At 37.0% G+C, this 14694-nt stretch overlaps 1 protein-coding gene across 3 annotated transcripts in view; it reads left to right on the top strand.

The window, feature by feature from the left end:
- nsmfa (NMDA receptor synaptonuclear signaling and neuronal migration factor a) overlaps positions 1 to 10203 on the top strand; it is a 48975-nt gene extending 38772 nt beyond the window's left edge. For all 3 annotated transcript variants that reach the window (XM_089123565.1, XM_089123564.1, XM_089123566.1), the window contains 3 exons: positions 89 to 191; positions 2156 to 2231; positions 4256 to 10203. In XM_089123565.1, coding sequence (XP_088979691.1) covers positions 89 to 191; positions 2156 to 2231; positions 4256 to 4353 — 277 coding nt within the window. In that variant the 3' untranslated portion in view covers positions 4354 to 10203. The remainder of the gene's footprint in view (positions 1 to 88; positions 192 to 2155; positions 2232 to 4255) is intronic.
- Positions 10204 to 14694: the final 4491 nt, after the last annotated feature.

Below are 14694 nucleotides of genomic sequence, written 5' to 3'. Positions count from 1 at the left end.
TCCACACATTTCTTTCTGTCAGAATATTCCTTCAATGACAGAACTATTATAAGAGGGATTTGCTTGTTTGTTTGTGGTGTACATCCAGGTTTTGGAAACGACTAAGCCGGTTTATGAGTAAAGTGAATCCAGAGCCAAACCTGATCCACATCATGGGCTGCTATGTCCTGGGCAATCCGAATGGAGAGAAGGTACGTCAAGTTCTGAACCAGCAAGTCTGTGGTGTAACGTGGACGTAATGCTTGTGCCTTGAGTTTCTGCTTTATATTTAGAAATGGTCCCTCTGGGGCCTGCCTTGGCCATGTTCAGCTCTTATCTCTTAAGACACAAACATGCACCAACTCCATCTCTCCATTTTTGTATTTAACACCTCTCTGTCTGTCACCATCATGCCTGACAGCCTTTTCCCCTCAGTTATGTAACAAAAAATAACTCTTTCCTGTCCAGTATCTTTTAAAGATCTAGAGCTGTGTTTAAGCATTAACAGTCTGTAATTGTCCATTTATTGTAATTTGTGGAAGTGTTTTTACTATTTCTGAATTCACTTTAGTTTCTGGAAACACTTAATTTTATCTTCTGCAATGCAACGAATAAACCCAATTTTGAATGTTGAAAAATTTGTTATCTGTTAGTTTTTTTTTTAGTTTTTTTAGTTTTTGTTTTTTGAAAGAATTGAATACTTTTATTCAGGAAGGACCTATTAAATTGGTCAAAAGTGACAGTAAAGACTTTAATAATAATGCATAAGATTTCTATTTCAAATAAATGCTGTTATTTTGATCTTTCTATTCGTAAAATATTCCTGAAAAAAATGTATCAGTTTCCACAAAAATATTTTGCAGCCAAACAGTTTTCAACATTAAAAATCAGGGTTATTATCAATAATTAAAATTAAAACTTAAACCATTAAAATAAAAAAATCATTACATTAAATAAATATTAGCTGAAATATATTTTATATTTATATTTAACTAGTTGCCAAGCCCTCATTTCTCATTTTCTTTTACTTTAATAAAAGTACTTAACTAAAATGAATAAGAACTATACAGACTTTTTTAAGTGACAAAATTACTAAAACTGTAACTAAAATTAAATGAAAACTGAAAATAAAAAATAAAGACAAATCAATGTATTAATAAAAACTAAAATAACACTGATTATAATAAGACATTTTTATTGAGCACCAAATCGGCATATTAGAATGATTTCTGAAGGATCATTGCCTTGACATCACTGGAATAAATTATATTTGAAAATATATTAAAACAAAAAACAGTTATTTTAAATTCTAATATGTCACAATATTAATTGATCATATAAATGCAGCCTTGACGAGTGTAAGAGACTATCTTACCAACTCCAAACTTTTAAACGATAGTATATGCATCACGCAGACTTGCTGTGATCGCTAACATCTGATCTGAAACTCTCTAACTGTTGGAGTTGTGAATAGAACGCAAGTCTGCGTCTGTCCTCTAGGGTCGGCCTTGACTTTCAGCTCATTCCGTCTGTTTGGTGTTATATGACGGGAGCCCGGAGATCACGCCCCAATGACACATTCATGCCACCCTTGGAACCTAATGTACCGTCTCGTTTCTATGGAGACGGGTTCGACCTAAATCTCATTCGCCATGCGTCATTGCGCAAAAGGCGCCACCGTTCCTGAGAATTGCGTTTGCGTACGTGCTTGTGGTTGACACCCGGGTAATGTGTGTGTGAGTTCGTGAACGCATGCTGGGTTCTCCGCCAACAGAATCTGGCCTTCGGAAGAGCATATCTATGTATGTTGATCCCAAACGAGAGCTCTCTGTACCTTGCACCATTTGCTTGTGGCGTCCTCCTTAGCGTTATGGTCACGTTCTCAGTGTGAGCCGGAAAAGAAAATCTGTGTCTGTAAATTCATCTTTAATCTCCGTCTGGGCTCTCGGAGCAGTGCATGGATCTTAAGATCTTGACTGGGTTCTTTTAAAGGTTCCTGTTTGCCCTTCCTGTCGCCCGTATGAGATTTATCCAGGGCCATAAAGAGAGAGACTGCCATTATCCCTAACTAACCTCCTCGAGTCAAAGAGCGAGTGAAGGAGAGCGTGAGAGAGCTGTGTGAGTGGGAGGAAAAAAAGGGGGATTATTAATGTCTTGGCTTATCATGTGCCAACAGCTGTTCCAGAAACTGAAGAACCTGATGAGGCCTTATTCTGTCAAGTTTGAGTCACCGCTGGAGCTCTCTGCTCAGGGTGAGACCGTCTGCATGAAACTGCTGAAATGTGCTTACGCTCACACTCCTACACGGATTAACACACAAACAGACTCTTTCTGGCATGATTTAAAAATCTAGTGGATCCATGATTTACTCACCCTGAAGTCATTCTAGCTAGGTGTACAGTACATAACATTCTTCTTTTAGACGAATACAATCGGAGTTATTTAAAAAAAAAAAAATGTCCTGGCTCTTCCAAGCTTTATAATGGGAGTGAATGAGCACAATTTTTTTTTTTGAAGTCCAAACATGTGGGTCTATCCATCATAAAAGTGTCCCAAACAGCTCAGAGGGGTTAATGTAGGCCTTCTGAAGCAAAGCAAAGAGTTGGTATAAATCCATGGTAAAAACTTTATCGACTAAAATAACTAGCTTCCGGCAAACGGTCGTACGCAACGATTTACGGCGAAAGACTTGAACTTGACGCACAACATAATGACGAACGCGGTTGACCAGCCCTGTTTGTTTGAACCACGAAAGGCGTCAAAGAAGAATGTTATATACACATAGGATGACTTCAAGGTGTGTAATCATGGGCTAATTTTTGTTTTAGGGTGAACTATCCATTTAATGGAGGAAACATATTGATATACAGTGGATGAGCATGTTATTTAAAGGGATTTTTCACCCAAAAATATGAAATCTTCATGTCTGTCGAAACGTGTACACGTGTACTTTTTTTCATAAAATAACTATTGTATAGCTATTTTGTCATTTGCTTACCCTCATGTCATGTTGTACATTACCTGTATAAACGGTTTGGAATGGTATGAAGACAGATTTTCCCTTTTTGGGTGAACTATGTCTTTAATGTTTATCTTCATTGACATGCTTTTCATAATACTGTAAATTCAGTTTACACATATTTTTTTTACCTGTCCTGTCCTGGGCCGGCCACGCCACCCCTCTCTTTCAATAGCTATGTTTCTATTCAAAGTTGCGAATTTAACTTATGTGCAAAATTGGAATGTCGCATAAAACATTTGCGAATAAAGCACCGTTTCCATCCAATGAGTCGAATAAAACGACACTTCCTATTAAACTGGTGCTAAATATCACTAAGAAAAGTAGGAGAAGCTAGCCTGGGTTTCCCCATGCTGCCTTGCCGCAGCGCGATTTTATTCTGGATACCATGAACCAAATTTTCCCCTGAAATGGGGAACCAATCACAGAACGGGGAGGGAGCATAGACGTACAGGCGCATTTGATAGACATTCATAGTACCCAATAATACGGCTCTGGGCATTCGCAAACCATGCCTCAAATACGTGAAAATGAACATGTGATTTCTAGACCACGTTTCATTCTCAATGATATGTGGTCTGGCGTTAGCCAGGCTAAGGTGAAGCCACTGTATATAAAACTTTTTTGTATATATAAAATTACTGAAGTGTCAGAGTGTGCAGACGCGACATAATAAAGGCGGTCATGTTATCTTGCCTTCGGATCTGCTGTTTTGGAACGCAGTCGTATAAGACAGTTCTGGGGGGGTCATTATACCGAACCATTTTAACGACAGACTTTGCTCAGGCATTTCAGAATGACCAAAACAGCATTTCAGATGCTGTGCAACGACTCGAGATTGGTCCGCTAGCTGCACATGGGGGAATTTATTCTGGAAATGTGTTTCTAGCGTAGTTTATGCGCATGTTTTCTTATCAGAAAAAATATCCGACTCAATTGAGCGCATGCAGGTTTTTTATGCACATTTTTAGAATGTATGCGCATCTTGCCGTTTCCATCCAACATTTTTTATGTGATATCAAAAAGTCCGGATAAAAATAGGTGGATGGAATCATGCTCTCAATTTCCACTCTTTATTCTTTACCACTTCTGTCATCTCTCTTTATCTATATTGTCTCTCTCTGCATGCTGTTTTCCAATTACCGCCTGAGAGAATCTATATGGAAGTGTCTGTTCATCATAGAGAGACATGCTCATATTGAATTATTCGCCAAATGTATTCCACACTCATATTTCCTCTCTATTCCACTCCTTTAGGCAAAGAAATGATTGAGATGTACTTCGACTTCCGCCTGTTTCGACTTTGGAAAACCCGGCAGCACTCAAAACTCCTCGACTACGAAGATCTCTTGTGACCCCGTGCGGGGCAGCCTGTATCATTGCGGGCAGGACGTCCCACTGTCATTTTCGGAAAACAGGAGGAAATGGAAAACGAGTGGAGACGGTCACAGCGAGTGTCGAGTATTGTTTTTTTCAGCTCGTCTCTGCGGACTTCAACCACCCCCGAACGGTAACACACAAGAGACAAATAGCAAATGATTCAAAATGCAAGAGAAATCCGGATACATGGATGTTTCGGTTCTCTAATGGAGAAAAGTGTTTTTTCTGGTTGACAAACAAGTTGTCGACTGTTTTCTTTTTTTCAACTAACATATCGCCAAATGCTATCGATCACTAGCCGAGACAGTTGTGCTTTTGACAGAGTCCTGCGTGCAATATCAAGCCGCGCTGAAACTTACCTACCAGAACACAGAAAATCGTCATATATGAAATAACTGCTAATATATTGATATACATACAGGATATACATCTCATGAAAATATAGAGTAGCTATAGTCATCCAAATAATATAAATGTCAATGGTACACAAATTACTTTTTCAGTGTTTATTGTTGTGGTCTTTCTAATGAACTTTTTTGAATAACTCAGGTTTTAGCCTTTACGAATATGTTAATTACTCCCCTATCCAGATGTGTGGAAGTCATTTAGGTGGAAAGAATGTACATTCTGCCAACATGTTTCTATGTGCTTGTTTCATAGGGTTAAGGAATCTTTCATCACTTTTCGTTTTCGGCATAACTCGTGTCTCCTCATTAGATGCCAGTATCTGTCCCTCCATTAAAAATATAGACCCATCATACGCAGTCTCCAAACTGGGATATCGTGACTTCCAGTCATAATAATAGAAACTCTGACCTCAATATAACCAGGCATCTCCACCAGGTTCATCTGAAGTGTCAGAAGGGACATAGCATTACACAGGGAGACGTTACAGAATTGCAAAAATAAGCGCTTGTGTCAATGTGTTCATAACAATTAAGCAGTTTTCATGCTCGGTTTGATTGCTAAGTCAGTCTTTAAACAAATTATTTGGCTCCAAAATGGCAGTATATTTAAGCCATCATTGTGTGTGCCTCCATTAGTACAGTACATGTCAAAAAAGGAAAATTGATGTCTAGTTCACTCTTTTACTCATGTTTTGGTTTTAGCACCAGTTTTTGTGGCACTTCCTTCTGTATCAAATATACACTTAAAAGGTTTGGGTCAATAGATTTTTGAACACTTTTATTCAGCAAGGATGATTTAAATCGATCAAAAGAGACAGTAAAGACAAAAAAATCCACAGTTTCCACAAAAGAAATTTAAGTAGCACACAATTATAGAAAACAGTTATTCATCGGCTCTAGTGTGATCAGCCTTATTTTTCTCACCATTTAGTCTGAAGCCATTGGTGTAGTACTAGTGGGTCATGAACAGGCATTATTCTGAAGGTCACTATTGCCTTATGGGGCGGGTTGGTATTTGATGGCCATACCTGTATAATAGAACGATTTAGACCGTTTTATGCCAGCTTGCAGGTGTAAACTCTATGCATTCTTCTTCTTCCATTAGTAGCTTTCAAAGATTTTGAGCAACTCGGGAGTTGATTTTCATGTGAATCTTTATGAATGTTCTATTGTACTCAGCTAATAAGCCATACACTCTTTAGCAAGCTGCTCAGACGGATGGCTCTTTGATGTGGATGGCTTCAGGCCCTCATGTTGAACTTCAAGCTGGTTGAATGATGGAATCTTCTATTGTCTTGCTTATAGCATCCACAATGCTAATTGGCAACTCCTTTGGTGTTGTTCAGGCAATCTTTAACTTAATTGATAGACAGAATGAGGTCTTGCCCCGTGGAAATAAGTGAAGCAGTCAGTTCTCGAAATGGTCTTAGATATGAGAATGAAAGGAAATGAACTCCAACATGCTTTAGAACGTTACCTTGCCAAGATGTGCATCATCTGGAATGCATCATATTCAAATTTAGTGGTGATTTAGGGGTGTTTAATGTTTAAATGCCTAATACTATAGTTTAATGTTGTGACACAACTAAAAATAAGGTTTATTTCATAGAAACGTGTAAACACTGTTGTGGTTGGGGGCGGACTAATCTGTTTGGGCCTGGCCAAATGGGGGGAATTAGAAAGGCTTGTCAACATACTTTTGGCCATGTAGGGTGCATTCATAATCACAAATGTTGCGAAATATCTGACAGGGACAATTTTAGCAACATATTTAAAAGTTAAAACATTTATTTTGCATCTGAGGGTACACCATTTTCAACTAAAAAGCATAATGGAAAAAAAAAAAAAAACGTCAACACAACAACAGTGTTTTGGGGACCTGACAACGCAAACTTGAAACGGGTTTCAAAGTACATTTTTTTTTAAAACTATACAGTTATTGTCTGTGTAAACTACAAAAAAACGTGAATTTGTGAAAACGATGACTTCATGCGCATGCATATTACGTGTTCAGTCTATAGGCGCAGTCTAAAGTGACATCGCCAACTACTGGCCTGAGCGCATAATGCATCACTTTTTATCGTTTTCATCAATGGTGATCGTTTTGACAACGTGAAAAGCGCAAAGGAAAAACTTTTCCAAACTTAGTACATCGTTAGATGAAAATGCACACATTGAAAGGACATCTTGGAAAAGTACATGTACTATCAAGATATATATCCAGTCATACCCCCGTTTTAAAGGTACATAAAGGGATCCAATATGGTGGACATACACAAAAGCTAATTAAGAAAAAGTTTCCACTTCCACTGGTGTGTGTCTGGATATAGAATACAGTGGGGTTGTATTATCAGGGGACATTGCCGGTGGTCCGTGCAGTCAGATAAGCACACCATTTCCCCTAAAGGGCTGCACCCCAACCAGAAAATTTGGCTGCAAATGAATTAGACTGATCCTCTAGCAATTCCAGTCATTATGGGGCCATCTGTGACTCGCAGTAGGTGTCAGAGAGCCTGGCATGAGGGGAACGAGAACGAAACCACATTCACTATTCTACAGACGCCAACATCACGTTAACGGGAACATTTGGTAGTGAGAGTGAATGTCGTCTTGGGATGTCCAATATGAACAGAATGCATCAAATGGAGGGCAGTCATATCACATGCATCACTTATAACCACCGTCCTGTAAGAATGTTTGCACATTTATTCATTTAATTTTTAATGAATAGTATTTTAAAGCTGTTTGTCAATGTAGCAATATGCAGTATGTAACTCCTCTGATGTACATGTTAATGTTTTGACCTTTTTACTAATTTATTATATTTATTTTGTACTTGTGCTGGACATTAATAGCAGTTTGTGCAAGGCTTTCTTTTAATTATGGAAGAATCTCAACTTCTTCTGTACACAAAGCTTTGGCAATGTCTTTACATTTATCTTTGTATTATATTAGCCTCAAAAATTATCTACAAGTAACACTTTATGAAAAGGGTAAATTTGTTAACATTAGTTAATGCAATATGCACAACAAATGTTTTCACAGCATGTATTAATCAGTGTTATTTATATATTACTGTAGTATTTATTAATAATTTTATATTTTGTTTTTATATTTAGTACTTTTTTGTTTTGTATTTTTTTTTTCAGTTTTAGTTGTTATCATAAGCCTTCATTTAAAGGGATACTCCACTTTTTTTGGAAATAGGCTCATTTTACCACTCCCCCAGAGGTTAAACAGTTGGGTTTTACCGTTTTCAGATGTATTCAGACGTTTTTCTGATATTTAGAAGAATATAACAGACCGCTTCTGGTCTCATTGACTTCCATAGTATATTTTTTTCCTACTATGGAAGTCAATAAGACCAGAAACGGTCTGGTTACTGATATACTTCTAAATATCAGAAAATCGGCTGAATGGATTTGAAAATGGTAAAACTCAAATGTTTAACTCTGGGGGAGTTAAAATGTCCAAAAAAAAGTGGAGTATCCCTTTAAACTTTTTTTTACTGAATGAAAATGATTTTAATAGTTTTAGATAACTGTTATAAATCTAGCTTAATTTATATTAATTTTTAATTAAATACAACAAATTAAGTAGCTCGTAAACATACCGTATCAGTAGGAAAAACTGAAATTGTCTGTTAAACATGAAAGTATTATGCAATCATCTAAGAATTTCTCCTTATAAACAACAAGCTTTTTGGCATAAAGGGTTCGTTTATGAAATGTTGCGAAGAAACTGTCCTACATTTGATCTTACTTTAGGGCCTACATTAACTACAGTAAGGTTAATAAATTCAGCCTTATTGTAAAGTGTTACCGATCTCATTTATTGCCAGCTTGCTTGTAGGCTACTTGATGTAAACAGAGATGGCTGATCGAAGGCTGACAAGAAAAAACTCCCGCCCAAATGTCAACTATGACCCAACCACTAATCTCTAAAAAAATTGGTAGTAGAGGTTGATTCTAAACCAGCTAACCAACAAAAATCTGCATACGTTTAAATCAACATTGTTTGTTGTCATTGTTTGACATGCATGAATGGGTGGTTCAGCCGTCACTCTACATGATCAGAAGATTGCCTCAGCTTTAACAGTGTTTAGCCATCTAATGTATCCCCTTTGTTGTTGAGCCTAAACTAATTATGTGTAAAAAAAAAAAAAAAAATTGTATTAAAGGAGTGGTGCTGTGATTTTTTATTATTATTTTTTTTTTTTAGATAAAGTATTTATTTATTCAAACATACAAGGTATTTTTATGAGACTTTATGGACAACAGTATGTTGGTATTTGTTTTTATTCACTATATTAGTAGCCTTTATCAGGCATTACAGTCAAGGAAATCTATAATACCTAGAGAAAGCTGTCTGTTAGCATTTCCATTCATCACAACTGCACTTGTGGAAACCCCCCAGAAGCATTTAAAGTTTTACTAAAAAACTGTAAACTAACACTATTCTGCATACCGGAAAAAAAAAAATGGAATAAAATGGCATTTACTATCTAGAACTAACCTGGTCATACTTAACGTTGACCTCTTAAGAACAGTATTTACACATAAATCTTGCATTGGTCGGCTACAATGAGCAAATCAAGCTGGTGCTTCCAGTGAGAGCACAAATAAAAATGTAAACCATTAATGAGATATGGTATAAACAGTATTATTTTACATCTCGTGCATATATTTCAACCCTGTGTGATCATGCAATATGCTTGTTAATGCAGTTTAATGCTTATAGGCCTACCAAATTAAATTCAAGTGAGGGTGCAGTTACAGACCGGCCTTTCAGCTCACTCTAAATGCTCTTGAGTAGCATCATTATCTCACAAACTTTCATCCCCTCACGGTCACCACGTCCCGTTCATGTGTGCAGGAAGGTGAGCAGAAGCGCAGGTGCACCAGATCTCATTAGCTTTATGAGAGACTTGATGGATGGTTCGGTTTTCAGAGCATTACATTCCAACCCTCTTCACATCATATGAGGTTGTGTTTTATAATTAAAGAGAATGAATATTCAACAAAAATACATCCTTAATTGTCTGCTATTCAGTAAAGACAATGAAAATGTTCTCCATGCCACTGGAGAGGTGGAGAGCGTGTACCATCGATCATAATTGAGGGTTTTTTTTAATGCTCTCGTGAATAATGATGACATGCTATTTTTTTCATGAGGTAGATATTGTAGATATGAATTACATAATAGATATATCTGGTGTTGATTATGTCATTGAGATATCTACATCTGCAGATTTGTGTATTGTGCATTTCATGGTGTAACTGAATCATTGTGCTGAAGATGAAACTCATGCGGTCGCTGCAGCGTCTTAAATACGACATATTCCAACGTGCTGGCTCTGAACGGGTGCAAAGTGTTTCTAATGCTTTTCTTTTCTAATAAAATGTTGTTTCGACCATCCTTTGTGGACCCTTTCCTTTGTTCCTCAATTTTTTTTCTGAATGAATGAATGTCTGTTAGCACTTTATTGCTTAAGCATATAAACCTTTAACTGTTGCCTCATGCACTCCAATGCAGAATGCCATCAAATTCTTACAAATGAAAAGAATAGGGAATAGGAGAATTGTTAGGCACCAAGTACAATGGGGTTATTATGGTATTGCCATGGTAACATCCTTTTTGCAGCATAAAAAAATAGTACAATTAATTAATAACATTAAACAAATATTATTCACAATGTCGTTTTTGTTAGTTTAAGTCATTCGTTATTTGAGAATGAAAAACATTTGTAAAGCTTTGTATCTTTAGAAACCCAGTCATATTTATGAATGGGCAGGGTTTATTCCCTTATTTTCCCCTGAGATGGGAGAAATAAGGATTTAAGTGTTTTACTTCCTGCTTATCATGACGTAAAAATCGTCATTTTGCGTCACGATAAGCAGGAAGTCATATTTCATTAAAATCTGTATAGACTACAGACTATAGACTACTCTGAGTCAAAAATGGCCCAGTTTGTCATAAAACAGAAGAGTAACATTTAGTTTTATGTGAAAATTGCTCAATGAACTACATCTCCCGAGAAGCGAAACAACGAGTGAGATCCGCTGCTCTTGTGTGCAGTCTGGTACAAAACACTCAGGCATGACGGCGTAACGTTACGATTATAACGTAAGACTATAGAAAGAATGACAGACATTAGCCTTAGTAAAGTTAGCTTCATTCATTGAGAGAAAATGTGCGCCTTTGGGGTTTGTAGTCTTTGTAATTACATATTTTCACGTCTTATACCTCAACGGTTTTACACCAAACTGCTACTTTCTTTACTTTAAAATGTATCTTTTAAATTGACAAACAACATATGTGTAATTCAGGGCACAATTCAAACGAGAACAAAATATTTGTTGTCTCTCGCCATTGACTACCATACAAGAGAGACGCGAGACCGGCGCGTGCCTCACAGGTGTCTTTCATTATCACTCACGCCACCGGCCTCGCGCGGCCCCTCGATCGTCCTGCTCACCACAGCCAACTAGACATTTTGTGTGAAATGAATTTCAAACTCTGGTGACAGCTAACGTTAGCCTTCTTCTTCTTCTTCTTCTTCTTCTGTTGTTTAAATGGCAGTTGGCAAACCAACTTTAAGGTGCATTTAAGGTGTCCACCACCTACTGGATTGGAGTATGGAGCACTACTTGATAGAATACACTTGATGGGGGAAAAAAAAAAACTCTTACCAGTTCTGTGTCATTTAAAAATTTGAAAACTTTTCGTGTATTGTATAATTTGTTCCTTCTAATAATTCCTTAAGTGTATAATTTCTTACACCCCTATCATTTAATGACTGAATTAATTCAAGCCTTTCTCTTCTGTATGCTACACATTCTAGTAATATATGTTTTACTGTTTCTGGATATCCACATTTATCGCAATTACCACTTTCATGTTTTCCTATTTTATGTAAACTTTGATTCACTGCTGTATGTCCAATACGTAATCTTGTCATTATCACATCCTTTTTCCTGTTATTAACGTTTGTTCTTAACACCCCCACATTACTTTGTATACTATACTATACCCTTAATTCATTGTCCCATATCCTCTGCCACCTCTTTATCACTTCAGTCCCAATCAGCCCCTTAATTTCTGCTTACTTGCTGAGTTCTGGTCTTGCTGGTCTTGCTAAGCTCAAAGGAGGCGTTGAAAGATCCTGAGCATCATGCTTAGGATCTTTCAACGCCTCCTTTGCCAGTTTATCGGCTTCCTCGTTCCCCTTTACTCCGACATGTGCTGGCACCCACAAAAAACTCACTCTTATGCCTAAGTGTTTTATGTTAAATAACTTCTGCAATATTTCATTTAAAATATCTTGTCTTGTTACAGAAGTTCCACTCTATAAACTTTGCAGAGCTGATTGTGAGTCTGTACATATCACACTACAATTAGGCTGCCTTTCTTTTATCCATTGTAACGCTAATGATATAGCTATCAGTTCTGTTGTAAAAACAGATGTATGATCTGTTACTCTTTTTGATATTTTAAATATCTGTCCTGAGGGATATACACTGCTGCAGCTGCTCTACCTGTTATGGGGTCTTTTGTTCCATCTGTAAATATTTTTATCATGTTGTTATATACTTTATTAATGTGTTGTTGAACAATAACTTTTAATAATGTTAGAGTGAATTCTCTGTTTGCGCTGTTCCGGATTAGTGGGTGTGGCTTGCAGAGCTGTGCAATGCGGTGCATTGTGGGACCTGTAGTCTTTCATACAAATGCGCCCCTTGTTTATTTTCTGTCTTTTCTCGGTCAAGAGGGCAGCAAATTAAAAATTCTTTTACATTTCGACTACATATATGACCCACTTTCAATAAAGATTAATGTTGCAATGGGTGAAATGCTCCTTTAATATTTTGTGGAAATAGGAATTGTTGGAAGTGAACAATAAATATTAAAAGAGGAAACTAAGGGGTGGTTTACACTACTATTTTTCAACTAAAAACTGAAATCTTTTTATGTGTTTTGGCCTTTCATTTACATGATAACGGCGGATTGGGGGCCTGGAAACTGCACCTTTTGAAAACCGTTTTCAAAGTGCAAATGTGTTTTATGTTCAATGAACAAAGATAATTTGATAACTAGACCAGAAAACTTTGCCACGAGTCCCACGACGTTAAGCAAAGTTCTGAGTGAGGTCCCTGTTAGTTAGGATGAATCAGCATTTTCTCTGAAAGAAAACACTTTTTTTTTTTGTTTATTCAACTCTAAATATACAGCGCACCATGTTTCACTCTTCCCCAGAAGGCCATCTGGACAGGCAAGGTGAGAGCCGACAGGATCATGACAACAGGACGCCGTGATCTTCTGACCTTGCTGAGTTCAAGGCTGAGGTGAGGATGGAGATGGCCTGTCAGAACACAACGTGCGGCTTGAGATTTATCATTTATCTTTTTTTTTCCCATTTGTAGTCCAAAAAACTACGGTATTAGAATAACACTTGACTGACTTTTTATTTTTAGGTGAACTATCCCTTTATAGTTTTCTAAGGCTGGCTAATTACTCCATAATGTGACAATGTGTGTCTGATTTTCCCATGTGAGACATTCACTGTTAGGATCAATGCCAAGACTTTAAAGATAGGCCTACATCAAATAAATAAATATGTTCTGAGAAACATTCCGTGAAGTAAACTGTGACAACTAGCCAAGGCCTATACACAATAAGAAAAAGTTTAAATTACTGTAAAATTGTGTGGAAAAGCCTTTGTTTATATGAAAGCGCATATGAGCCTTGAGAAGGATGCAGTGGACAGACTGGCCTTGTGCAGAGAACATCAATCCATACAGCCGTGTGCCAGTAAAACCTTCAGCTGTGACACTAGTGGTAATATATGTGTTTTCTCTTCCATCATCCACTGCCCTAGATGAGACAGTCCTGTGTCCATTATTTTCTCTTATCCAGATCTGAGAGAGCTGGCCTGCTCAGTTATCATCTATCTGACGGAAGGGTCGACTGTAACGCCACCCAGAGGACAGGGTGAGCATGTCACACTGAGAGAGAAAAAAGTGTCACAAAACTTTCCCTGCCCTAGCATTTAATTGGACTTTCTCTCTTATTTAAAAATAAGTTCAAGGTCACGTGAGATGTGTGAGATTAATAATTTTTTTAACTGTTCATATTTTTTTTTTTAACTAATAACGATATGTTAGTTGTGATAAAAAATATGAGCGTCAGAGGAGGTGTCAGAAAATCAGAGGTGGACAGTAACAAAGTACATTTACTTAAGTACTGTACTTTACAGTTTTTGAGTATCTGTTCTTTACTTTTTTTCTGGAAACAATTTACTTTAACTTCACTACATCTGAAAGACAAATCGCTATTTTCTACATTTCTTCGTTACTTGTTACTTCTTTTAAAAAAAAGTACCTGTTCCATTTACATATGGAAAGTAACTTTTTACATTACTCGTTACTTTTACATTACTTTTCTGTTTGCTTGACTTTGGGCAGAACCCAATATCTGTTTCTAAATGTGTAGGCCTACATAAAGTTCTACGATGCATAATGCCATATATAATGCATTAATGCATAATGCATTGATCAAAATGTTGAATATTTATGAATAAATGCCCGTTAATGGATAGTCATATGCATGGGTGGCGCTAGAGAGGGGCTAGAATGAAAGCCCCCAAGAAAGACCAAAGCTCCCCGCACCCCCAAAAATAATTTCTGGAAGCAATTATATTCAGGCTGTATTCTATGGAAGTCCTGATCCGCATGGTGAAGAAAAAAAAAGAAAACTTAGGCTATCTTGTTATTTCGACATAATCAGGGGACATTCTAATCTGTATTAAGGCAAATTAAGCGTTCTTATTATGTTTTCTATGGGAGGAAAATGCTTAACGTTTTCTTAATTAAACACGTTGTGTTTATTTTCTGGGCTCATCTGATTTTT

Source organism: Pimephales promelas, chromosome 19 (assembly GCF_988280905.1).
Source record: "Pimephales promelas chromosome 19, fPimPro1.hap1.1, whole genome shotgun sequence".
Lineage (NCBI taxonomy): Eukaryota > Metazoa > Chordata > Actinopteri > Cypriniformes > Leuciscidae > Pimephales > Pimephales promelas.
This window is presented reverse-complemented; position numbering and strand designations above follow the sequence as displayed.